This window comes from Tribolium madens, unplaced genomic scaffold (genome assembly GCF_015345945.1).
Source record: "Tribolium madens isolate multiple individuals breed KSU strain unplaced genomic scaffold, Tmad_KSU_1.1 Scaffold_71;HRSCAF=194;Tcas5.2_LG6, whole genome shotgun sequence".
NCBI lineage: Eukaryota > Metazoa > Arthropoda > Insecta > Coleoptera > Tenebrionidae > Tribolium > Tribolium madens.
The window spans coordinates 5,024,355-5,048,595 of NW_025401041.1; the positions used below are offsets into that span (position 1 = coordinate 5,024,355).

A 24,241-nucleotide genomic window follows, 5' to 3' on the forward strand; every position below is an offset into this window, starting at 1 on the left:
ACTAAATAATTGTAAAAAAAACATACACAAGATTATCAGTATCCTTAAATATATAAAAAAAATGTCAAATGTCAAAATTTTTGACATATGGAATTTTTTAAACATTTTTTTCATGTTTCTGGTATCTTACCTTACTTGAAAATTTTCTATGGGGCGCGAATTCTGGCGCACCCTGTATATTTAGTAAATTTTTATCCAGTTTTTGCAAAATTCTTCGAAAAAACTTTAAATGTGTTTAAACACTAAAAATGCAAAAATAGCACCAGTTTTGCTCTAATTGGTAAATTTTCGGTTTGTTTCTAAAGCAATTTTGCAAAATTGTTCTGTTTTTAGCTAAAAAAATGTACTAAAACGCCCCGAGAAAGGCTAAAATAATTTAAATTTTTGCTTCATAGACATTTTTTCGGCTTATTTTAGACATAATTTCACTAAATAATTGCCTAAAATTGTGCTAAAACGCTAAAAAAAATGCACTAATTGTAAAGTGTTGGGCCGAAAAAGGCAAAAATTGTATTTTTTTATGTAATCATGTGATTTCTCCTGCATTTATAACACTCACCACTACGTGGCTCGTGTCCCAAACTATTCGTATCACAATGAGATATTGTAACACTTTTAATATATTATTTCGACCCAATTTAATGACTCTGTTGTGTGAAATGTCTTTAAAAACGAATAAAACTATTTTCTTAACTAATTTGATGATTTTTGACTTATAATTTTGAGAAAATTTAGCACAATAATTGAGTTTTTGTCTAAAAAACGTGCAAAATGCTCAAAAATGCAAATGTCTGCATTTTGACACAATTTACTAGGTATTTTAGTAATTAAAAAATCGTATTTTGTTAATTAAGGATTGCACAAAAGAGTTAATTTTACCAAATGTTTGGGTGAATCTCGATTTAAAAAAATAAGACATTAATTTTCTACTGTGAATGCAGTTACATTTATAAGAAAAAATCACTAAAAAGTTACTAGACTAGCTCAAAAATCACCAAACCTTGTAAACTGCCTAATTTTCAGTTATTAATCGTTTTTTTTTGTAATTAGTCTCCATTTTGGTTCTTTAAAAGACATATTAAAAAACGTGACGTCATGTTTTATCACATAAAGGCGACTAGATCAAATTTTGACTTTAAAAATTTCCATTACCAAACGTCACAACAAACCCTAAATCATTTAAAGTAAAAAAATATTTAAAAACGGCATAAAGAGGGCAAATGACAAAAAATAGTATAAAAAAAACCGTTTCATAAGACTTTAAAGCACTCGTTTTTTAAACTTGAATTCGTGCTTCAAAACTAGTTTTATGAAACTTGTTTTTTAATATACTATTATTCTAATTAAGCGTGTAATGAGTTGAAAAAAACTCTTTTATTTTAGGGAATGTTGTAAATTACATTTTTAATTAGTTTTATTGAAACGTCTTTATTAATCGAGAAATGCCGAGTTTTCCCATGTTGGTAAGGGTTCAATGACCTACAAATGTCAAATTTCTGTCCATTATGACTTAAAAATTGTTTTTTTAAAAAACACAATAGTAAAATAAATAATTGCGTCGATTAATTCCATCTGTTTACTCTCTTGTCTTGAGTAATAATTCCTTTTAAGGGAAATAAAGGAATAATTAGCTAATAACTAATTTGATGCTGTTATAAACGTTGAAAACAAATTGTTTTCTGCAAGATGGTTTTTTAATTTGTTTTTTATTTATGTTGGTCCATTGCAAAGCAATAATGACCCAAAGTCAGATTGCTTTTCTTGCGTTATCGTCATTAGCAATTTTTTTTTCTGGTGTGTATATCGGCGTGCGGTTTCGTAGATGTGTGCGCGGCTCTATTTCAGTATATAAAAGAGACAAAGTGGAACATATCGACAGGATTTCCCCCTCGACCGAAGTTGGTATTACTTCTCAGTCTCAAGTAAAAACTACCTTCACTCGTGGATTATTGTGTGAACTATGGGTCGTTTTTGTGTCACCGTTCTTTTACTCGTTGGAGGTTTTTTTACCACACAGGCGGCCAAATTACGTAAGTATTACACAATTCGAAAAAAAAAATAATTATAAAATCGGTTATTTTAAATAGCAATTATTGTGACTGTGCGTTTTTGTAGCAAGCACTTTTAAACGGTGCCACAAAAGTGACCCCAAATTCGACGACTGTCTCGTCGTCAACATCGAGGACGCCATCCACCAACTAAAAAATGGTAATTTTGATTTTTTTTTTAATCTAAACTCCGGAATATTTTTTTTTGGTACAAAAAAATTTTGTTAAAAACAAGCCAAAAATTCCAAGAATATTTTTGCCTTTGTCGACTGTTAAAGCACATTTTTGATATAAAACATTCTAAAAATTACAAAATTTTGTTCGATTTTCTTCATTTTTGAACTAGAGACTTATTTATTTTGCAAAATCTTGTCCAAATATGCTTAAAAGTCATAAGAAAGACATGATATTCATGTTATTTTGTTTTGGTCGTGGATTTTGAGCGCAATTTAGTCAAAAATAAGCCGAAAAATCACATTTGGTCGAAATTTTTTCTACTAAAATCTCAAATTTTTCGTTAAAATAAAACAAAAAATTAGTAAATGAAGTCGAGAATTATATTATTTTTGCATTTCGTGAGCGTTTTAGCACGTTTTCCACCTAGAAACCCAATTATTTTGTTAAAAACAAGTCAAAAACTGAACAAATGAGCCAAAAATGGTGTTGTCTTTGTCTTTTTCAAATTTTTTAGTAAACAAATTTTTTAATTATTGATATAGGAAATTAGGTTTAAATGATACTATTTTTACACCTTTTTGAGCAATTTCCACGTTTTTAAATTAAAAATTTGTCGTTTTGCTAAATTTTTAACAAAAAAAAAATCGAAAAATTTGTTTAAACATTTCAAGAAATTACAAAATTAAATCCGTTTTGATATACTTTTTAGCTAGTTTTGTTCGATTTTCTTCATTTTTGAACTAAAGACTTATTTATTTTCCAAAATCTTGTCCAAATATGCTTAAAAGTCACAAGAAAGAAATGTTATTTATGTTATTTTCTTTGTATAACTCGTGGATTTTGAGCACAATTTAGACAAAAATAAACCAAAATATCACATTTGATCGAGAATTGTTGTACTAAAATCTCAAATTTTTCGTTAAAATAAAACAAAAAAAAGTAAATTAAGTGGAAAATTATCTTATTTTTGCATTTCTCGAGCGTTTTAGCGAGTTTTCCAGTTAGAAACACAAGTATTTTGTTAAAAATAAATCAAAAATTGAACAAATGAACCGAAAATGGTGTTGTCTTTGTCTTTTTCAAATGTTTAGATACGTTTTTTAATACACTAATGTTTTAATTATTGATATAGGAAATTAGGTCTAAATGATACTATTTTTACAACTTTTTTTAATTAAAAACATATTTTGCTGAATTTAAAAAAAAATGAAAAAATTTGTTTAAACAATCCAAAAAAATTATAAAATTAAATCAGTTTTGTTATAGTTTTTAACTCATTTTGATCGATTTTTTTCATTTTTGAACTAGAGACTTATTTATTTTGCAAAATCTTGTCCCAATATGCTTAAAAGTCACAAGAAAGAAATGATGTTCATGTTATTTTTTTGTTTTACTCAATTTTGAGCAAAATTTAAACAAAAATAAGCCGAAAAATTACATTTGGTCGAAAATTTTTGTACTAAAATCTCAAATTTTTCGTTAAAATAAAAGAAAAAATTAGTAAAGCAAGTCGAAAATTATATTATTTTTGCATTTCTCGAGCGTTTTAGCACGTTTTCCAGCTAGAAACAATTATTTTGTTAAAAACAAATCAAAAACTGAACAAATGAGCCAAAAATGGTGTTATCTTGGTCTTTTTCAAATGTTTAGGTACGTTTTTGAATACACTATTTTTTTTATTAAAATTAATTAATATAGAAAATTATACCAGGTGAATAAAAAGTATGGAACCAAACGTTTTTTGCTTAAACTATTTATTTTTTGAAAAAATTAATTGATGAGTGATAAAGTGCTATAAAAATGTGATGATTTAACAAGAATAAAATTTTTCGAAATTTTCTTTTGTTTTTGAGTTCTACAACAAAAATCTACCTTATATTTAATTTTTTCAAAAAAAAAATTCACATAAATTGCACAATTTTGACAAAAAAAATCGCGAAACTCAAAAACAAAACAAAATTTCGTTCTGAAAATACGATCACATTTTTTATATTACTCTAATTTATATTAATTATTATTTTCTGGAGGCAAATGATCAAAAATAAAACCGCTTGGTTCCAAACTTTATATTCACCTGTATATATTATATTCATGTTATTTATTTTATTTGTTTTACTCGTGGATTTTGAGCAAAATTTAAACAAGAATTAACGAAAAAACACACTTTACTAAAATCTCAAATTTTTCGTCAAACAACAAAAAATTAATACACTAATTTTTTCCAAAAAAAAAATCGAAAAACCACCAAATTGGTTAAAAATACTTATATTTGTTTTTTGCGAGATTTTGTTTCTTTTTTTTTAACTAGAAACACAATTATACTCTTTTTTATATTAATGTGCACGAAGTAGATTGTAGAATAAATAAATAGATTGTAGAAATTTCAATGCATCTTTAATTAAAGGCCGATTCACACAAATGTCATTAATGTCATTCAGAGCAAAAATCACATCAGTAATGACAAAAATCTTCAAGTTTGCAACTATGTTAATTACGTGTTATTTTTAATTATTGTTTACTACCTGGGGTGCACAATTATTTACAAAAATAATTTTTAGGAAGATTAAGGTTAGGATTGTTAAAATTTTCGCATGGTTGCCACCCTAAAATTTTTTCAACGACTACTTCGATGCCCAGTAATATGAATATTTTGTGTTCAAATGATTGCTAAATATTTTTGAGCCCAATTTTGCTAAAACAAGAGTGAAGAAGAATTCAGTTCAAGTATCGAAGATTGTCGCAAGAAATCTTTAACTTTCACTCGCGACCCTTCAACCTCTGCGAAATGTTTCCAAGTTTTTCACCTCTAACATTGACCAACAATTGCACAACACTTGCGCAAACACATTATGTCACATTTCAGGCGCCCCTGAACTTGGTTTGGACTCCTTCGAGCCCCTCCTTATATCAGAATTGATAATTGGGGAAGGATCCGGTCCTGTTAACGTCCAACAAAATTTCAAAAATGTCAAATTACACGGCCTCACTGGATCGAAAGTGTTGAGCCACAAGTGAGCGATTTTACATAAAAGTATGTCTTTTGAACATTATGCAATTCTCAGAGCCCACTTGGAGAATAACATGCTGTTTGCACAGTCAGTGACGCCAATGTTACGCTTGGAGGCCGATTACGACATGAAAGGACGAGTTTTGTTACTACCAATTTTCGGAAATGGACCTTGTAATGTCACTTTAGGTAGTGGTGCCAACCTTGCAACCCCAAAAGCCCTATTTCATTAAAGCATTCGTTTGTAGTCAACACGAAAATCAACCACACGCTTATCGGGGAGCCCTTTGAGCGCAAGGGCCGGACTTTCCTCAAATGGGTGGACTACAAAGTGACCCTTCGCCCCGAAATTGTCAAATTTCATTTCGCTAATTTATTCAACGGTGATGATCGACTCGGAGACGAAATCAACCGAGTGATCAACGATAATTGGGATGCTGTCTTCACCGATGTCAGAGACGGCTATGAGAAGAGTTTCGGGTTGATTTTCAAGGATTTGGCCAATCGGGTTTTCACACGTGTGCCACTCAAAGACATATTTCTGGAGTAAAATCCGGTTTTATTTAGTATTTCTAGTTTGTAGTTATAGACTGTTTATTTTTGTATATTTTCCAATGAATAAATGATTTTAATATTGACCCAGTTAGACAGACAGGTTTGTGTCATTGACTTTTGCTATATATTGGGAAAAAATTGCGAAATTAGAATTAGAAACATGAACGGTGTGATACTAGTGGTTTTCTTTGCGACGGTTGGCTACACTGCCAAATTGCGTGAGTTGGCACACTTAACCTAATTCAATTAATTCAAATTAATTAGCGTCCAGTTTCACGAAATGTGACCCCAACAACCCCAAATGTTTGACTAAATCGGTCGAAAATGCCGTAAAACAATTAACTAAAGCGTTCAAAGATGTCGGGTTGCCAAATTTAGAACCCTTGGAGGTACCATCACTGACTATTGGTACCAACTCTGGTACCCAACACCACTACAAAGATGTGAAAATTTCAGGATTCACCAAACTCACATGTACCAACATAAGGTACGTAGTAATTAATTAAAACGAATTAACTAAATTAGTAATTAGTTTTGGGAATAAGACCCTCAAAATGGAGTGCACCATTCCGCAACTGCGACTTGATTTCCAATACGAGATTAAGGGAAAAATCCTTTTGGTACCAATTTACGGCAAAGGGCCTGGCTCAATTACCCTAAGTACGCCCAAATAATTTAATTACACTTAATTACGATCATTTTTAGACGATTTAGACTACGTCCTGACGTTTCAATTGGCCGAAATTACGAAAAAAAGCACCAAACATTTTAAAGTCGTCGATAGTAAACTCGAAATGAATCCGAAATCAATTCAATTCAAACTTGAGAATTTATTCGGGGGTGACAAAACCTTAGGTGATAACATTAATCAAGTCATGAATGAAAATTGGAGGGAGGTTTTCGCCGACGTTAAAACGAGCTACGAGGAAGCCTTTTCGAAAATATTTTTTTCGGTTTTTAGCAATTTTCTGGCAAAAGTGCCGATCTCGGAAATATTTAATAGCGAATAGAGTTGTTTCAAAGAAGTTACAACAAATTATTTATGTGATGTAGGCAACCAGTTATACATTAATTTATTATTTATGATATTTATATTATTTGTTATAATAAATGTTGAAAAAAAAACTGTTTGATTTGTCGATTAATACACGAGTGAAACTAATTAATTTGAAATTTTATTAAATTATGTTAATTAATCGGAAAAATGTCAATGTAAAAGCTTGTCGTAGGCAATCAGTTATACACAGTGGGTACATTAATGTGTCTACATTTATGACATTTAATTTATGTCTCGTTATGGTAAATAATGGAAAAACTGTTTGTTTTTGTTGACTGTTACATGAGTGAAAGTAATTAATGTTGAATTCTAATAAATTATGTTAATTAGTCGGAAAAATGTCAATGTAAAGACTTGTTGTAGGCAACCAGTTGTACACTGTATACAGTGGTCTAGATTAGTTGATTACTTATGACTTATGATAAATGTTGAAAAAGCTGTTTTATATGTTAATTATTACATGAGTGAAAATAATTAATTTTGAATTGTAATAAATTATGTTAATTAGTCAATGTAAAAGCTTGTCGTAGGCAACCAGTTATACACAGTGTGTATAGGTGGTCTACATTAATTAATTATTTATGACTTATTGTATTTTTGTTATGATAAATGAAAAATTGTTTTATTTGTTGATTATTACATGAGTGAAACTAGTTAATTTGAAATTTTAATAAATTTTGTCGAAAAAATGCCAATGTAGACGCTTATCGTAGACAACCAGTTATACACAGTGTGTATAGGTGGTCTACATTAATTGATTATTTATGACTTATAATTAATTTGAATTTTTCATTATGATAAATATTGAGAAAACAGTTTTATTTCTTGATTTTACATGGGTGAAAGTAATTAATTGGGAATTTGATCTAATTATGTTAATTGGTCGGAGACAGAAATGTGAAAGTAAAAGTTGTGTACGAACATTTGTAGAATTTTCCTAATTCATTGCAAATCTTGAAGCTAACTGTGTTACTGCACTCAATTAACTAAATTACTTAACTGTTAATGGCATTGACATTGATCTTGACTGGTCGTTTCAATATTTCCGGGTCAAATATGAAATTTATGAAAATATTATAACAAACATAAAAATTGCATTTTTCGAAAGAAAATTGATGGTATTTTTGCGTGCTAAACCTTGAAACAAGTTATTTTAAAAAAATATCTGGATTTATCGAGGGCAGAGAAGCGGTTAACGTCGCGTCGCAAAAATTTATAAAAAGGTAAAGAATCCGAAAAATAAAAGACACGCGAAATTGAAATCTAACTATGTATTTAAATAAATCTTCAAAAAATAATACTAAAAAATCAGTTGGTTAACTGATAAAATACTAAATAAAAGTTGTCAAAAATTCTCAGATTCGTTTTTGTGTCACTCTTGAGTGAAAATCTACAAAACAGATGGTAATGCAGGTCCGAACCTTCCATAATTTTCACCCAGTGTCCCACATTTCGCCCCAATCAATCGCATAACGGAAGCCCAAACTGGTTTGCAATCCCAACATTAATATAAAAGAAAAGATTCGCGCGAATCTGGGCCTCCAACACCATGAAGACACTTCATCTCGTAATAAGTCTCTCAATTTTGTGTTATTGCAACTCCCGGAAACTCCGTAAGTAGCTCAAACTCCCCCAAGACAATACTAAGCCTTCCCCAGCACCAACTTTCAAAAAATGCAACGCTAACTCCCCCAACTTCAATCAATGTCTGGCCGAAGCCATCCCTGATGCCATCAGACAACTGAAAAATCCCATGAAAAAAATCGGATTGCCGAGTTTTCAGCCACTTGTGATCCCGGAAATGACCATTGCTCCTGGAGAGGGCCTTTTGGGATTTTTCCAGAATTACACCAACTTGCGAGTTGAGGGGTTCAACAAGATAAGTTGCCACAAAGTCGAGTAAGTTGAATTTAATTCGAATTGATTTAATTTGATTCAGTATGAATTTCGAGAGCGAGATTTTAACGATGAGCTGTGCTTCCCCGCAACTCAGAGCCGACTTTGATTACTTGTTCAATGGGTCGGTCTCGATTTTGCCCATCTATGGGGACGGTAACGGATCAATTGTTTTAGGTAATTAAAATTATTTAAAAAAAATTCTAATTGTTTATTTCCAGACGATGTCAAGTGTTTCCACACTTTTTACATGAAAGGTTACCAAAAAAAGGATAAAACGCATTTCAGGGTTACCAACAGCACCCTTGATATAAATCCACAACGTGTCACCATCCAGCTTAATAATCTCTACAATGGGGACAAAAATCTAGGGGACAATTTAAATCTCTTCATTAATGAGAACTGGAGTGATTTTTACCATGAACTGAAACCATTATTTGAGGAGGGCTTTACCAGAGTTTTTGCCGCTTTATTTGATAGTGTGTTGAGGAGAGTGCCGGTCAGTGACCTTTTTGAAGGTTACTAGGACGCACAATTGTAATTATTTTAATTTATTTACTGTATTTATTCTTTTTTCGTTAAGAAAACAAGCGTGTGTATGCAACCAAGAATACACAAAATTGTTAAAAATCTTTAAATAATAACCAAACTACGTTGTTTAGCTTTTATTGTATTTCAAAGAATGCTTTAAGCGATTACTAGTAAAATAAACGATGTAATAGTATTGCATTTTTGTTTTATTGGAACGCCAAAGTTATGCAACCAACTTAACAAAAATAATTTAATTGAAATTTGACAATGAAACGATTACGGGTATTTTTTAATAATATTTTAGTTATGTGATCCTAAAACTCCCAACTCTTCAAAAAATCACAAAATTTTCAATTTCTAAAATGTGGAATACCTCCTCGCGTTTATGTAATCCTGATATTTTGAAATTTTTTCAGTCTTAGAAATATGAAATACCTCCTCGCGTTTATGTGATCCTAATCCTTACTCCTGATATTTCAAAAAAAATTCAGTTGTAAAAATATGGAATACCTCCTCGCGTTTATGTGATCCTAATCCTTACTCCTAATATTTCAAAAATTGCAAAATTTTCAATCTTTAAAATATGGAATACTTCCACGCGTTTATGTAATCCTGACATTTACTCCTGATACTTCGAAAATTTTTCAGTCTTAAAAATATGAAATACCTCCTCGTGTTCATGTGATCCTAATCCTTACTCCTAATATTTCAAAATTTACAAAATTTCCAATTTTTAAAATGAAATAACTCCTCGCGTTTATGTGATCCTGATATTTTCTCCTAACTTTTCGAAAATTTTTCATTTAAAAAAACCGAATACTTCCTTGCGTTCATGTGATCCTAATCCTTACTCCTAATATTTCAAAAATTTCAATTTTTAAGATGGAATACTTTCTCGCGTTTATTTAATCCTGATATTTACTCCTGATATTTCGAAAATTTTCGGTTTTAAAAATATGGAATACCTCCTCGCGTTTATGTGATCTTAATCCTTATTTCTAATATTTCAAAAATTGCAAAATTTTCTATTTCTAAAATGGAATACCTCCTCTTATTTTTGTGATCCCAATACTTACTCCTGATATTTTTTTTCAATTTTCAACTCCACAAATCAATTTCTGACAAATTAGAAGACAAAATGATGCTTTAGTTAATGACTAGTAAAACAAATAATTCGATTTAAAAAGTCAATTTATTTAACATAAATGGTACAAAAAATACTGACAATAACAAAGTCTCTGAAAAAAAATAATCATTGTTCATTTTGTTTTTTCCCATTCAAACTGAGATACATGTTTACCAACTGCGTCCCATAACATCGTCCCAAAAACGATGGCAATGATTCACTCTGAACCGAATTGGGATTAAAAACCCCATTTAAAAACTCTCCGATGATTTTACAAGTGTCATTTATAGTTTCGGGCACCGCTTCAGGAATAATAGGTGTTTCAGGCGTCTTAGATTGTCTTCTAGGCTTCCTGAGCTGTGTTTTAGGCTTTTCCGCCTGCGGAGTGGGTGTGTTAGAAGTCTGAGGTTGTGTTTTAGGCGTCTGCGCTCGCGCAGTTGTGTTCGGAGTCTTAGGTTGGCTTCTAGGCTTCCTAACTTGAGTTTTAGGTTTCTGCGCTTGCGCACTGGATGCGTCAGGAGTCTGAGGTTGTGTTTCAGGCATTTGCGCTTGCGCAGTGCTTGTGTTCGGAGTCTTAGGTTGTCTTCTAGGCTTCCTAACTTGTGTTTTAGGCTTCAGGGTGTTAGGAGTCTGAGGTTGTGTTTTAGGCTTTCGTCCGCGTGTTTTAGGTTTCTCATGAAAGTGGCTTTTGACCCAACTTGAGGTCCTTGAATTGGGTGAGGTTTCTGGAAGTGTTTGGAAAGAGAGTGACTCAGTTCGATTTTTCTTTGCCGGTGATAATTCATTTTTCTTGTCTTTTAGTTGTGAATCAAGAGAACGTTTCAAACTCGATCGAACGAAAAAGTCCGAAGTTGTTTTCGATTTTTCCTGTCCACTTAAAAATAATATTTCGGGGTTAGCAATCTTAACCCCTGTTGGAGTCATAACAATTTTTGTTTTCTCTTTTGAAGGTTTTTTGAGTGGTTTTTTATTGATTTTTGGTCGACTTTTTGCAACAACTTTCGTTTTATTTTTAGTTGTACTAGACTTTTTTACCGAATTTTGGGGAATTTTTGTTCTTTTCGGTGATTGAAATTCGGAACTCGACGAAGTCATGTTACGAGTCAAAGATGGCGCTGTTTTATCCTCACTTAATATATTTTTAAGAAACTTTCCGATCATTTCTTGTTCGTGGGGAGACTGAACAGTGAGAAGCGACCTCAAAGCATCACCAACAATTCCACCATTTGGTTTTTCAAGGAGAGAAACACTATTTTGAACAATTACAGGAACCTGTAATGCCGGGTTTGCTTTCTCAGCTTCGGGAATGGAAGGTGCAGGTTGTACCAACCTAACAGGACAATTGTTCCCAACTGACGAATTAATTACCTCAGGGGGTCTGACAGTTATAATAGGCCTAAAATTTTTATTACATAATGAAAAAATAAGAAGAATTATAAGTTACCTTGGTGTTGCATCTGACACAGCTGTTTCTCTTTGATCACCATTTTCACTACAATTATTAAAATTAATGAAATTAACACCAATTAATTATACTTACGTGTCACTTATGGATTTAATGATTTGCCTAATTATTTCCCTGCCAAGTAGAGTTTCGTCACTATTTGAATTTTCCTTGTCAGAATTTATCACAGCCAAAGCCCTGAAAATTCTACTTAATAAACTAATTGAAATTAATTGAAACTTACTCATTTGGGTCTTTTTCAGTTTTTACATCATCTGTAATCACAATAACTTCACAATCATCATTTGGACTAAAATTTAATTTAGTTAATTAATTATTTAGTTTCAATTCTCTTACATAATAGCCTCCTTAAGTTCTATTTTAGTTTCAGGCATATCATCATCATTAGTTAAATTTCTGAAATCATTTACGATTAAATAATTAATTAATTGTAATTATTTGCTTACATTTCAATGATTGGTTCTTTCTTGACATCAGAAATATCATCATCAGTTAAATCTCTGCAAACAATTAGCTCACAATATAAAGTTTAAGACATGTACAAACACTTACATCACTTGTGTCTCTTTTTTAATTAAATTAATTGAAGATAAATCGCTTATGACTCCGCTCCTGAAAATTAGTAAAAATTTCAGAGGGAGACAATTTTCGCAAAAAACTTACGTTTGAGACTCGTTGGTGTTGATATCGCGACCAGTTTCAGGCTTAATATTACTTGTGGAAACCCTGAAACACCCAAATTTGCTTTTTGTAAACAAACAAAATTTTAAAGACTCACAATTCACCACTTTCAGCTTCATTTTTGACAAGAATTTCCGTTTTGGGCTGTTGTTCGTCGGCTTCAAATACGTTTAAGGTAAAATCCTCGTCAATTTTAATGTTTTTCCACATTTTTCAGTCTATAATCATACCATAACCTCACTTGATAAGGCACTTGGAAACCACCTAAATCGTAAATTAATACAAAAAATTTGGTAATTTCTCTTTAAAAAATTGATAATTGGGCTTACTTCAGCCGTTTTTTGTCAAATTTCGGCAATAATCAGCGATAGGAAATAATCCATACTCCTGAAACTTCGATGTGAGTCTCTTAACATCGAATATTCACATCGATAATTGTTAATTTCACGTTTAATAAAAAAACAACATAAATTAAGTATTTTTCTCATCATTAAACTTACATTAGCGTTATTTAGTCAAATTTCGGCCTTAATTATGAATGAGAAGTAATCTATACTCGAAACGGTCAATGAACATTTCAACATCGAATTTCTTACATCGAAAATTATTAATTTTATAATTAATAAAAAAATTGAAATAAATAAATTGCGTATTTTTTTAATTATGTAAGTAAAGCTCCAAATAAAATTACTACCACATTGCAATAATTTTTACAAGTCTGAGTCCTTGTGACTTTTGTACCTGTCAAATGGCAACATTGCGACTACGTTTTTTGGGGTAAAATACAGGTTACCAACCACAAATTTTACATCGAAAAATAAAACCAATTTGCCAAGTATACAATAGTCGTACCGTGAGATCAAAAAAAAAAAAAAAATTAGAGTAGGCGTCGATTAAATTCTACATTGGCTGGGAATCTTTGCTAGAAATTTTCCACCCAAACTCAAAAAAGTGAGAATGTCGATTCACCGTTTTCGTCTTGTACAGCATTTTTGTAATAACTTGCAACAATTATTTCACTCAAAATGAATAAAATGCACTCTTGTCAAAGTTTCCGCTGAAATTTGTTGTCAAAAATCAGGATTGCCATCTGAAGGACTTTAATCACCGCCTACTCTAATTTTTTTTTCGATCACACGGTATAAAGCTTCGTTACGAATATAAAGGGTGACAAAGTTTTATGATCAAAATAAAAATCCATTAGTTTCTCTGAAACCACTCAAGTTATTGTTATAAAATTTGACAGGCTTTGTGATGGGAACTGGGGTATTTCTCATAAAAAACAAAACAAATTACAGTAAATTGTTTAATTAAAAAATTTGTACGTATACACTTATAAACTTAGATGTGTAATAAATATTCTAATAATAAAAACCTACTTCAAAGAAACCTCGGCACATAATTATTAACATTTTGTCCCAATAACAGTTTAAGCGCTTCTAAAATCGTTACATATGTTTGGAATCTTCTGAGATCTAAACTGCAAATTTGCGTCAAAAGCTGCTCATCATTTTGAACCGACAACTTTGATAACAGGATTATCAGTAACAACCGAAACGCATTATGATCAATATTCAAAAATGGTGCTGCAAAAGGGAACGGCCTAGGTTGATTATTCCCTTTCCTAAACCGGTTAAACCGTTGTCGATTAACAAAATGACGGCGCTTTGGGGACATTTTCTTAAAATTGTGTTTCCTGTTGAAAGGTTTTAATACACTTTGAGGCTTCTTCTCAGTTTTCATGCATTTTTTAGGTTCAGGTACTGAATTTGTCGCAGATGAATTGCCTGGTTTCAGTCTTTTCTCCTCTATACTAATTTGTTGATCATCTAGTCTGAAATAAATACGTAAGTTGGCTGTGATGTAAGTCAACGTCAATTACGTCAAATTAGTATCAGGTTCCAACTTCATTTCAGTCAAGTCACACTCGGGTTCCACCTTCTTCTCAGTTTTCATGCATTTTTTTGGTTCAGGTACTGAATTTGTCGCAGATGAATTGCCTGGTTTCAGTCTTTTCTCCTCTATACTAATTTGTTGATCATCTAGTCTGAAATAAACACGTAAGTTGGTTGTGATGTAAGTCAAAGTCAATTACGTCAAATTAGTATCAGGTTCCAACTTCATTTCAGTCAAGTGACAATCGGGTTCCATCTTGATTTCAGTCAAGTCACACTCGGGTTCCATCTTAATTTCAGTCAAGTGACTACTGGGTTCCATATTGATTCCAATCGCCATTTTGATTTTGTCCACCCACTCATCGTTACTTGCTTTGTAGTGTTTCTCAAGATTAATTTCAAATTCACAATTTTCGCTACAAATATTTAATGACTGTCTAAACCTAAGAATGTATTTATTATATTTTACTCGTCATCCGATTCGGGTTCAGTTTTTAAATGGTTCAAGTCATCTTCGTTTTCTTCTTTAACTTCAAGGTCAAAATCATAGTCAGTCATGACAAGATTTATTTAAAATAACCTAAGAATTCACTCTTTTCATATACAAAAACTAAAAGTCCCTAAAAAAATTTAAAAATCTAGTTGACTGTATGACAATTTATTTTCAACCAACTTAATTACGAATTTTTTACATGCTATACAATATTTTTACAAATCTCTTACAAGGTGTGCTCAATAAGTTAATCCTATTTTACTCGATCAACGCGACTAGATTTATTTCAAATAACCCAAAACTACTCTTTAACTTCATCCACAAACTAAGTCACTAAAAATCCAAAAGAAATTACGCTTTTTTGACACAAGTCTTTTGCTTATTCTCAACATAAAAATGAATTTTTCACAAGCTACGAGGGGTGTTCAAAAAATTAAAGTACTATATTTTTTGGACACATTAATAAATTCGTTCAAAAATTGTTTATCTACACCTATTTAATTATATGACAACTATGTAACTCTTCTGTGGCTGAAAATCGACTCACGTGAGAGTCAAGTATCAAAATTATCAATTTTCGTGTAATTTATTCCTTCAACAAGTGAAGAAAAAGCGATTCACTCAACTACGGTTCGTGTGCTTAAAATTAGTCATGGCCATCTTTGGTAACTATTGATATTAAAAAACTACGAGGTACGTTAAAAAAACGAGTTTTGCTTGCTTATAAGCTACGAGGGACGGTCAAAAAACACTTAATCATTTAAGATTTCTTCCTCCACGTGTTTCGTTCGATGTCTTACGACATTTTGATTATATTTCGACTCGTAATCACACACGTCGCACCTATAGATTGTCTCTTTTCTCACAACCACTTTGTGCTCCTTTTGATGTCTCAGCAACAGTGATTTATTCCCCGTTTTGAATACACATTCATCGCATTTGTAATTTTTTGGTTTCTCATGACTCTTCTTGTGTGCCTCAAACTCCTCCTTATTTTCCGTTTTAAATCGGCATTTCCGGCAACAAAACTGTCGATTTTCCCCATGTGCCGTTTCTACATGTTTCTTCAAACTGCGATGCTTCGCCGTCACGTAATCACAATGCGGACACGAAATTTTATTTTGTACGAAATTGCAATGCGCCCGATGGACGGACAAGACATGTTTATGAAACGAGAAAAAATCGCAGTATTTGCATTTGTATTGGCGTTGCTTGTCTAAATGGGCGTCCAAGTGGCTCAAAATCAGGCGGCGACGCTCGGTTTTGTACACACAAAGGGGGCACTTGAACGGTTTTTTCAAATAACCGCTTTCAACCATATCTTTGGTGCGGACTATCAACGTTGAGGAGCTCGACTCAAGGGGCGGTTTAGTTTCCACATTTGGGGCGGATTCCTCAAACATTTTTGCTTTGTTTGGGGAAACATAACCTCAAAGCGGGGATTTTCGCGACCGATTTGACTTAGGTTGGCAACGACTGGTGACCTAACACTGCGAAAATTACGACTCCGGGACAAGGTTTTCAGTAATTTTGCGGTTATTGCAACGTTTTTAATCACCGGAACGAGAAATAATCACTTTTTAACAAAATTTAAGAAACATAACCTCACTTAGTGACCGATTCAATTTCGCAAAACTGACACTCAAATTACAAATCTGGACGTTTATAACGATAAACTGACGTGGAAATAAGTAAAAGCACTTACCAGTAGACCGATTTAAGCCCTATTTGGGGCCACGCTTGATAATAATAAACTGTAAAATGACACACTTAGGTGTTTACTGTTTAGATTTCGTAAGTTGCAAATGGCCGAGTGTGCATAAGAGCGAAAAGTACAGTCGACCAGTTGATTTAACTACAGTGACTGTTGATTAACAATTCTTAAAAACTATTTAAATTCAAATAAAACATTATTGTTTCAGAATCATTAAAGTCGGGTTAAAATCGTATTTATTGACTAGTGTTTAACACAGCGCCACATGAGATAAATTTACAGTTGACCAGTTGAATTTTTAATTAAAAAATATTATACTATTTACATTTTTACATCTCGGTGATGGGTTGCTGAATGTTGTTTCAGCCGATACTTGATGGGAGTACTGTAACTACAGTCGGGGCACAGCCACTTATTGTGGCCCCTTTGATGCTTGAGATATTCTTCCTTGTTTTCAAAGACAATATCACACACTTTGCATTTGTGAATTCGTGGATGCACATCCTTGTAATGTGCGTTCAAAACCATCTTAAGATTTGTCGTAAAATCGCATTTTGTACAAACAAAATTTGTAACTTTCTGACAATGTTTCTCTTCTTTATGAAGCTTCAATTGCAAAGCAGAATTAGTTGTATAAGTCTTGCATTTATTACACACTCGTGTCCGTTTATATCGTATTGAACACGTTGTCATGTGTTTCCGCAAACTAAATCTTTTAAAAGTTTTAAATTTGCAATATGTGCATTCATAGACTTGGGCTTTGTTTTTACTGCATTCAAACATGTGCCTGCGCAAGAATCCATGGCTTTCAAAAACTTTCCCGCACTTTTTACAAGACGTTGGAAATTCTGGGGGGTTGTGCGACTCAATGTGGTTGTAATAAATCACTTTGTAGTTGGTTGAAAATGCACAAACCTTGCAGGTGTAACCCAAAACTGAGTCCTCCTCCAATTCACTACAATTAAATCGTCAATTACATGACTTTACCCAAATTTCACCGACGTTTCAGTCCCGTTTGACTCAGCTTCAGGGTTGAGAAATTCCTCAAGGTTCGGCTCGTCGATCGTTTCGGGGTCATCACAGGTTATTGAGGAGTCTTCGACGACGTCAACTGTGAAATCCTCGTCCACGAACACGGACATTACGATAGAAAAACATTAATAACGAAAATAAATTACTTCGTTTGAGGTTAGGGCGGTGACAGAAATGGTGGCCAACATTGATCAAATTCACGACTCCTTAATTAACGTTGGTACTCTTAATGTCACTAAAATTCATCAAATTTTAAATTTATAACAAATTAATTTTTTATATTTTATGGACATGAAAGTCACAATAGTTAAACTAAATCATTTTGAATGTTTAATATTAATATTTGTAGCTTATTTGGTATTTCAAATTTGCCGAATTTCGTGTCCTCCATCTTTCGCAATTGTCGTATTTTACATATAACGAATTGTTTAATTTTCACATATTTGTACAATTTTCCACGTAAATAAACTCAAATCATTAAATATACATCGTTAAGGTACCATTTATTACACATTTTGCACTTGATTACGCGAATAATCCAAAATTTGAGGTTAGTAAAACCTGTCTTACATTTGTTAAATTTCCCAATTCCAGTGAAATTCTCACGACAATGGACGTAAAATGTGAGCCAGAAGGTAGCAATTGCATCAGGCTTCTTGAAAATTACAGTTGCAGTAATTGCAATTTCGGAACTACCCTTCAAGTGGACCTATTTTGTCACTTGAAAGCCAAAAAAGACTTCAAAGTGAGGTGTTACACGTGTAGTAAATGCAAATTCCGGACATTCTCACTCCTGTGTTGGTTCAAACACAATTACGATTATTGTCCGTTTGTGAAAGAGCACACACGGAGAAAACTAGCTATGCAGTGCCCCCATTGTTCGTTTAAAGCCAAGCAACAAGCCCACGTTGAAAGACACATCATTGCAAAGCATACAAACCCTGAGGATATTCAGTGGTTCAAATGCAAGCTTTGCGACTATAAAGGGAAAATAAAGTATGCTTTAAATCTGCACATGAAGCTGAAACATACGACAGATAACGAAGCGGAATGTTTCAATTGCGGAATGTGTGATTACAAATCAAAGAGTAAAAGGAATGTTAAAAGACACACTTTTACGAATCACACAGCACCTGAGAAGATAGTTTGGTTTAAATGCAGTTATTGTGAACACAGAACTAGATTTCTAAATAAGTTAGATAATCACATTGTTGTGAAACACAGGTCACCCCAACCGGTCCAAAAGTGGCACAAGTGCACAATGTGTGGTTACAAATCGAAAGTAGAAGTGTATTTATTTAGGCATTATAAAACCGTTCACGGGGCGTATGTCTTAGAGAGTCATCAGTAATGTTTGGTTTATTTTTTTTTTCTCTTTAAAACACCCAAAAATTTTTCGAATCAATTTTTATTCACTTATTATCTAACACATCAATTAGTAATGAGTACACTAATGAATAGGTCGAAAATAATATCGACAAATTTCGGAATATTTGAGACAACTTTGTGTAAAATCACAAAAAGTATACAAAACTCGCGCCCCAGAGAAAAATATCAAGTAAGACAAAAAAAAATACGAGGAACATGGACGCAAGTTCTGAGATACCGGGTGATCAAGAATGACGTTTGAGTTGGCAATGCTGATTTCATGCGTGCAATTAAATTAAGTTGGCAACATTGTCGATTTGCATTAGAAAGCTGACGTTTTAGTCAAAAAGGTAAAAAATCACTTTTTATTAATAAAAACTACAATTTGAGTATGTTTTAAATATCACTTAATTACAATTAATAAAATTCCCACTTATTATGAAAAAGAATTATGGAAAAACTAACTAAAAATAAAATTAAAGGTATTTTTTTTTGTCGTATACATAATTAAAAATAAATGTTTTGGTGCAATTTTATTTCAACTTGAGGTTTAACCACCGACTTAATTAAGTTGGCAACAATGGAGACTAAAAAATACGATTAACTCGTAATTGCGAAGGATTTTTTTTCCCTAATAGTCTTGGTACATTTTTAATTAGTTCACATGCCTTCAATTAAGTTGGCAACACTGCCAACATTGTATTATTGAACATTGGTGTTTTTTACTATTTGTTACCCAAAAATTTGTCATTTTCGTCAAAAAAAAATCAATATATGTATGTCGTGCCATTTAAATAGCATTCTGTCACTTTATAATGTTTTTTCTGTATGAAGTAGTAGAGTATTTTGGCTCTAAATTCGTCAGATTCTTCTTTTACACAGAAACCAATTATTTGTGACCTATATAACCTCAAAAACACAGTTGCGACGTTGACAGTGTGGCGACTGAAATGGCACAAGGTGTATTCAAAGGTAAAATGTCGCGTTTTATTGAAAAAGATGCAATTTAAAGTACGTAATAACTAAAAATGAAAAAAAAAAATATATATATAAAAAAATAATGTTTTGGTGCAATTTTAATTCAACTCGAGCTTTAACCACCAATTGTATTAAGTTGGCAACAATGGAGACTAAAAATCAAAATTTGGAGGTATAGAGCGTTCCAAAATGATTGACATCTTGGTAGGACATGAAAATTTAAATTTAAAGTGGCAATATTTGTACTTTGAGAGTTCTAGGTTGTTCATTTGTATAGTATTGCACCCACTGAGGTTGAAGATACGTCATATTTTTAAGTGGTTTTTGTGCTTGATCTCTCCTATTTTCAAATTTTTCTTGAACAAATAGGTTGTTATTTTTTCAGACAGAATTCCACAGAAATGTGATTTTTTACAATGTATCAGGATCTAAAGAACGTTTACGTTAATAATTTTTTGGAACTAAAATTAAAGTCTGGTTCACACTCTCAAAGCCTACCGAGATGTCAATCATTATAAAACGTTCTATAAATAAATTTTATTTAAAAAATATAAAAAAATGCAATTTAAAGTACATATTTTAATATACGATAGAGAGAACGGCAAAATTTCAATCAAATAATACATTTTTTAATTAATTGAAAATAGATGTTGATGCATTTTGAATTCAATTAAAACATCACAAGTACCATCAAAGTTTTGATCAAGGTAGTATACGACTTTGAAATTATGTAAGTTGGCAACATTAAATAATGAAAAGTAGCAGTTTTATCTGTCGCATGTGACCAAAAAATCTATTGGCAACACTGAATTATTGATGATATTTTAGAATGTTCCAAAAAGTGTTGCCAAATTAAAATTTCATGGCTTACGTGACGACAAAAATTATAAAACAGTGTATAAAACAAAAAAAAAAACTCTTTCAACTTTGTCATTCTTCATCACCCAGAGTAAAAAAATCATGGTTGGCGATAGTAATTACGTCATTCTCGCCATAATTTTCAAAATTCGCCCCCATTTGAATAAAAAACTGATCACAGACAGAAATAAAACAGTCGCAAATCACCTCCTCAGACATGGCTCCTCTTGTAGTGCTTCTCCAGCTGGTAGGGGCTGACGCACTGGTAGCTACACTTGGTGCACTTCTTCGGCTTATCTCCGTGAATATAGAGATGCTTCCTGAAGTTGCTTTTATCCTTAGTTTGGTAGGAACAAATCGTGCATTGGTGCATCACCGGTCCATGTTTGGCCACTTTATGCCTCTGGAGCGCCACTTCGGACGTCGCCGTGAAATAACACATGGGACAAGTCACCACTGAGGTACCCCCATCGTGCCCCAAATGCACCACTTTCAAGTGCCGTCGCAACGAGCCCGAATCGGTGGTTTTGTACTCGCATTGCGTGCAGTTGTACCAATTGGCTTTGGTGTGTTTGGCATTGACGTGGTAACTGAGACGGTAGCGCCGACTCGTTGAGTACTCACAATAGGGGCACTTGTGCTTCTCTGAATTGGGGGTCGGGAGACATTTGTGGCTGATCAGCTTGGCTTTGTCCATTGTGGCAAACGCGCAATGATTGCACGTCAATAACAGAACTTCCTTGTCGTCGGGCTGCGCCCGAGGCAGCGTCGGAGCCCCATTCAACTTAATCACATCGATCTCGGGGCTTGTCTCCAACTCAGCGAGCTTCCTACTAGTCTCCGAGTCATCCACGTCGCACACGACGCAACTCAAGTTGATTTTGCATTGAGAGTCAACGTTGTTGCGTTTCAAATAAGACAAAATCTTATCTTCGGATGCTAGACACTTGTTTTTGAAGTTGTAGAAACTCTCAAACAGTGTTAAGCAGTCGCTGCAAATGCCCGGCTGCTCGGAAATGTACAAATCCTGGAAATCACACATCAAAAAAAAACTCAAATCGGGGGGTTCACACACCATTTCAGGTACACACAATTGTAACACATCTTTAGGAACGGTATTGCACTTTTGCGAATTGTCAAACGTGTCGATGTAACAAAACGCGCTTTTGTCGACTATTTGGAGACATGTACGGCAAATCATCGACATTTTAATACCATAAAATTCGATGTTTGCAAAAAGTGAGGTTATGTCAATACATGTCAATTGTCAAAACTGACCAGTGGCGTAACAATTTTAAACCCAAAAATTATTGACATAATTGCGTAATTCAAACCGACTTTGTGCCCTACTAGGGTCCACAATAACACTTATCGTACTTTCATAATTTTCATCATTGATTAAGCATATAATATAGTTGATCAATGTTTTTACTCAATTTTTTGACGCCGATCGCCAGTGGCGTAACAGGCAACGGGTCAATCAATCATTCGATTTATTTATTTTCGCACCAGTTATTACTAGATCAACAAATTCTCTAATTCTTCACTCGGTGAGGCGTGTGGTAACATCACTTGCGTCTCTTCGTTTTTACTCGGCGATTCTTGCAAAACTGTCATCATCTATACACAAAAAAATCAAAAATTGTAATCAAATCAAGGGAATTTAATACTTGGGGGGAATATTGCTCCACTTTGTCTAGTAAAGTTTCCGGATATCCGGGCGAGTAGTATCGAACGATTTCTTCCGGGAAACAGGAATTAATGATTGATATGTATTCCATGAGCGTCGTTCCGGGTTGGGCTTCGATGTATTGCATCCTCTTCAGGCCACCTGTCGTAACGAAAAGGCGCCGGGCTTTGGGGTCGTGAGGGAGAATCTATGCAAAAAACATGATTGACACTATTTCCCGCTAGAGGGCGCGATTCAAATCAAACTAAGTTTCTAGTGACATTTTATTAGAAAAAACCCAACAGCGTTATTGTTATTACACATCAGCAAGGTTTACAACTAGGTTCGGCAGTATAAAATTTGTCAACTAATAAATGAATTTGGTGTATATTCAGTTATCACTCGTATAAAATTCAGACATCCGGTGATTGCAATATAGTTCTATAGATAATTGAAGGCGTTAACACACACACACACTAGATGCTCTAATTGGTGATCGGTGAAGGCACTTTTTTGACACTGATTCACATTTAAGCCAAAAGTGCGCCAAAATCAAAAAAAAAAGGGACGGCTTAAAAACTACAAATCACTCACTTTCACCGTCTTGTTTAATAACATTATAGTTCGACTTTTTCGTTTTTAACATTCTCAAAAACGAGCCAAGGGCAAAAATCGACCTTCTATGCCTCTGAAAAATCTCCGAATACAGCGTGTCTCTTAAAACCTTCCTATCCAATTCCCTCGTCCTGACTTGCGTCACCGTCGGCATTTTACAATCCATTTTCGCCACCCTGTATGTATCACAGACGATTCCGCGTAAGGCTTAAGTAATCGAGGCCATTCTGGCCTTAAGCACGTCGTAGTACACCTCGAAGAACTCGTGGTAGACGTCAGCGTACGCCGACGCCGTCACGACGTCTCTGCGGCCCCCTAAACCGATCAGAAGCCTCTCAAAATCCTCCACTTGAACGGTTTCGCGAATTTTGCGCACCTGTCGATTGACCACGTCTTCGCCGAGGAGGACGACACGCGGACGTGGAGCCTCGACGACGCTGGTGGCGGCCGAACAACTGACGGGACTGGCGTCCAAAACGATACGCTGAGTGTGGGGGCGGCGAGGACGGCGGAGTTTAACTCCAACAATGGACAGATTGATGGTGTTCACGTAGAGTTTTTCAGAGGGTGGCTTTCGCAACATCGTCTCGACATTTTTGTGGCGTCGCGGCGCACTGCAAACGATCGATACGGACAGCGACGTTCTCGATTGACTCCACACGCGTCGATGTTTACTATTTACGCGGCGGATTTTGTCTCATAACAAAATAATAAGCAAAGAATTGATCAATTGATCATAAACATGAAAAAAAAAACAGTCTTTTTTTATTGGCAATTAATTATTATGGGCACGCAACCAGTTATACACACACAAAAAAAACAATAATTAAAACAAAACATTGTTTGGCTTCTTAGAATTGACAATTTTTCATTAAAAAAAATCTTCCTAATTGTGAAATTGCAGTAACTTTTTTAATTTTCTCAATTTCGTTTAAGGAGTGTATAACTGGTTGCATACCACTAACAATAATGTTTTTTTTAAGTAAAAAAATTTGTTTTGTTTTTTAGAATTAACAGTTTTTCATTAACAAAATCTTCTTAATTGTAAAATTGCAGTAAAATTTATTAATGTTCCC

The 24,241-nt window shown here is 33.4% G+C and overlaps 9 protein-coding genes across 10 annotated transcripts in view; 3 read left to right on the forward strand and 6 right to left on the reverse strand.

The window, feature by feature from the left end:
• Window positions 1-1,852: 1,852 nt before the first annotated feature.
• LOC123008815 (protein takeout-like) lies at window positions 1,853-5,884 on the forward strand. Its single transcript, XM_044404834.1, has 5 exons — window positions 1,853-2,030; window positions 2,116-2,208; window positions 5,089-5,236; window positions 5,288-5,421; window positions 5,481-5,884. The coding sequence occupies exons 1-5, from the start codon at window positions 1,961-1,963 to the stop codon at window positions 5,780-5,782; spliced, it is 747 nt and encodes a 248-aa protein (XP_044260769.1). The 5' UTR covers window positions 1,853-1,960; the 3' UTR covers window positions 5,783-5,884.
• LOC123009145 lies at window positions 5,846-9,467 on the forward strand. Its single transcript, XM_044405271.1, has 9 exons — window positions 5,846-6,005; window positions 6,052-6,274; window positions 6,320-6,447; window positions 6,493-6,789; window positions 7,017-7,033; window positions 8,361-8,457; window positions 8,503-8,743; window positions 8,784-8,917; window positions 8,962-9,467. Exons 1-9 carry the CDS (start codon window positions 5,855-5,857, stop codon window positions 9,264-9,266), a joined length of 1,593 nt encoding a protein of 530 aa, XP_044261206.1. The 5' UTR covers window positions 5,846-5,854; the 3' UTR covers window positions 9,267-9,467.
• Window positions 9,468-10,450: 983 nt separating this feature from the next.
• LOC123008809 (proteoglycan 4-like) lies at window positions 10,451-16,900 on the reverse strand. Of its 2 annotated transcripts, none has more exons than XM_044404827.1 (10): window positions 16,637-16,900; window positions 12,641-12,807; window positions 12,526-12,588; window positions 12,415-12,474; window positions 12,309-12,362; window positions 12,199-12,258; window positions 12,086-12,151; window positions 11,938-12,039; window positions 11,842-11,889; window positions 10,451-11,793 (listed from the first exon to the last, which is right to left on the reverse strand). In XM_044404827.1, the coding sequence occupies exons 2-10, from the start codon at window positions 12,751-12,753 to the stop codon at window positions 10,524-10,526; spliced, it is 1,836 nt and encodes a 611-aa protein (XP_044260762.1). In that variant the 5' UTR covers window positions 12,754-12,807; window positions 16,637-16,900; the 3' UTR covers window positions 10,451-10,523. The 2 variants fall into 2 exon arrangements, with proteins under 2 accessions (XP_044260762.1, XP_044260761.1); XM_044404826.1 differs by lacking the exon at window positions 16,637-16,900 and adding an exon at window positions 12,873-13,025.
• Window positions 13,812-15,045, reverse strand: LOC123008813. The gene is made up of 4 exons (XM_044404832.1): window positions 14,908-15,045; window positions 14,639-14,854; window positions 14,426-14,590; window positions 13,812-14,377 (listed from the first exon to the last, which is right to left on the reverse strand). Exons 1-4 carry the CDS (start codon window positions 14,994-14,996, stop codon window positions 13,924-13,926), a joined length of 924 nt encoding a protein of 307 aa, XP_044260767.1. The 5' UTR covers window positions 14,997-15,045; the 3' UTR covers window positions 13,812-13,923.
• Window positions 15,663-16,714, reverse strand: LOC123008819 (RE1-silencing transcription factor-like). Its single transcript, XM_044404838.1, has one exon. The coding sequence runs from the start codon at window positions 16,332-16,334 to the stop codon at window positions 15,684-15,686; it is 651 nt and encodes a 216-aa protein (XP_044260773.1). The 5' UTR covers window positions 16,335-16,714; the 3' UTR covers window positions 15,663-15,683.
• A 27-nt stretch (window positions 16,901-16,927) lies between the features above and the next one.
• Window positions 16,928-18,953, reverse strand: LOC123008814 (zinc finger Y-chromosomal protein-like). Its single transcript, XM_044404833.1, has 2 exons — window positions 17,648-18,953; window positions 16,928-17,600 (listed from the first exon to the last, which is right to left on the reverse strand). The coding sequence occupies exons 1-2, from the start codon at window positions 17,785-17,787 to the stop codon at window positions 16,967-16,969; spliced, it is 774 nt and encodes a 257-aa protein (XP_044260768.1). The 5' UTR covers window positions 17,788-18,953; the 3' UTR covers window positions 16,928-16,966.
• LOC123008816 (RE1-silencing transcription factor-like) lies at window positions 18,086-19,489 on the forward strand. The gene is made up of 2 exons (XM_044404835.1): window positions 18,086-18,227; window positions 18,272-19,489. The coding sequence occupies exon 2, from the start codon at window positions 18,288-18,290 to the stop codon at window positions 19,026-19,028; it is 741 nt and encodes a 246-aa protein (XP_044260770.1). The 5' UTR covers window positions 18,086-18,227; window positions 18,272-18,287; the 3' UTR covers window positions 19,029-19,489.
• On the reverse strand, window positions 19,069-22,331 carry LOC123008812 (zinc finger protein 64-like). Its single transcript, XM_044404831.1, has 2 exons — window positions 21,957-22,331; window positions 19,069-21,908 (listed from the first exon to the last, which is right to left on the reverse strand). Exons 1-2 carry the CDS (start codon window positions 22,086-22,088, stop codon window positions 21,093-21,095), a joined length of 948 nt encoding a protein of 315 aa, XP_044260766.1. The 5' UTR covers window positions 22,089-22,331; the 3' UTR covers window positions 19,069-21,092.
• Window positions 22,332-22,357: 26 nt separating this feature from the next.
• The window catches only part of LOC123008810 (sperm-associated antigen 6-like), a 4,518-nt gene continuing 2,634 nt past the window's right edge, over window positions 22,358-24,241 (reverse strand). The window contains exons 5-6 of the mRNA XM_044404829.1: window positions 22,552-22,758; window positions 22,358-22,501 (exon numbers count right to left, since the gene is read on the reverse strand). Of these exons, the coding sequence (XP_044260764.1) occupies window positions 22,400-22,501; window positions 22,552-22,758 (309 nt within the window). The 3' untranslated portion in view covers window positions 22,358-22,399. The remainder of the gene's footprint in view (window positions 22,502-22,551; window positions 22,759-24,241) is intronic.

Excerpts from the sequence above, each read along its gene's own strand:
- LOC123008815 (XM_044404834.1), top strand. The coding sequence starts at position 1,961 with ATGGGTCGTTTTTGTGTCACCGTTCTTTTACTCGTTGGAGGTTTTTTT. Across the intron at positions 2,031-2,115 it reads CACACAGGCGGCCAAATTAC|CAAGCACTTTTAAACGGTGC; the intron begins GTAAGTATTACA and ends GCGTTTTTGTAG. Across the intron at positions 5,422-5,480 it reads ACCTTGTAATGTCACTTTAG|TCAACACGAAAATCAACCAC; the intron begins GTAGTGGTGCCA and ends ATTCGTTTGTAG.
- LOC123009145 (XM_044405271.1), top strand. The coding sequence starts at position 5,855 with ATGATTTTAATATTGACCCAGTTAGACAGACAGGTTTGTGTCATTGAC. Across the intron at positions 8,744-8,783 it reads ATAAGTTGCCACAAAGTCGA|TATGAATTTCGAGAGCGAGA; the intron begins GTAAGTTGAATT and ends AATTTGATTCAG. Across the intron at positions 8,918-8,961 it reads TAACGGATCAATTGTTTTAG|ACGATGTCAAGTGTTTCCAC; the intron begins GTAATTAAAATT and ends GTTTATTTCCAG.
- LOC123008813 (XM_044404832.1), bottom strand. The coding sequence starts at position 14,996 with ATGACTGACTATGATTTTGACCTTGAAGTTAAAGAAGAAAACGAAGAT. Across the intron at positions 14,591-14,638 it reads GAACCTGATACTAATTTGAC|ACTAGATGATCAACAAATTA; the intron begins GTAATTGACTTT and ends TGTTTATTTCAG. Across the intron at positions 14,378-14,425 it reads GAACCTGATACTAATTTGAC|ACTAGATGATCAACAAATTA; the intron begins GTAATTGACGTT and ends TATTTATTTCAG.
- LOC123008812 (XM_044404831.1), bottom strand. The coding sequence starts at position 22,088 with ATGTCGATGATTTGCCGTACATGTCTCCAAATAGTCGACAAAAGCGCG. Across the intron at positions 21,909-21,956 it reads AATTGTGTGTACCTGAAATG|GATTTGTACATTTCCGAGCA; the intron begins GTGTGTGAACCC and ends TGTGATTTCCAG.
- LOC123008809 (XM_044404827.1), bottom strand. The coding sequence starts at position 12,753 with ATGTGGAAAAACATTAAAATTGACGAGGATTTTACCTTAAACGTATTT. Across the intron at positions 12,363-12,414 it reads AAAAAAGAGACACAAGTGAT|AGATTTAACTGATGATGATA; the intron begins GTAAGTGTTTGT and ends AATTGTTTGCAG. Across the intron at positions 11,890-11,937 it reads ATTAAATCCATAAGTGACAC|TGAAAATGGTGATCAAAGAG; the intron begins GTAAGTATAATT and ends TAATAATTGTAG.
- LOC123008819 (XM_044404838.1), bottom strand. The coding sequence starts at position 16,334 with ATGTTTGAGGAATCCGCCCCAAATGTGGAAACTAAACCGCCCCTTGAG.
- LOC123008816 (XM_044404835.1), top strand. The coding sequence starts at position 18,288 with ATGGACGTAAAATGTGAGCCAGAAGGTAGCAATTGCATCAGGCTTCTT.
- LOC123008814 (XM_044404833.1), bottom strand. The coding sequence starts at position 17,787 with ATGTCCGTGTTCGTGGACGAGGATTTCACAGTTGACGTCGTCGAAGAC. Across the intron at positions 17,601-17,647 it reads GAGTCAAACGGGACTGAAAC|TGAATTGGAGGAGGACTCAG; the intron begins GTCGGTGAAATT and ends ATTTAATTGTAG.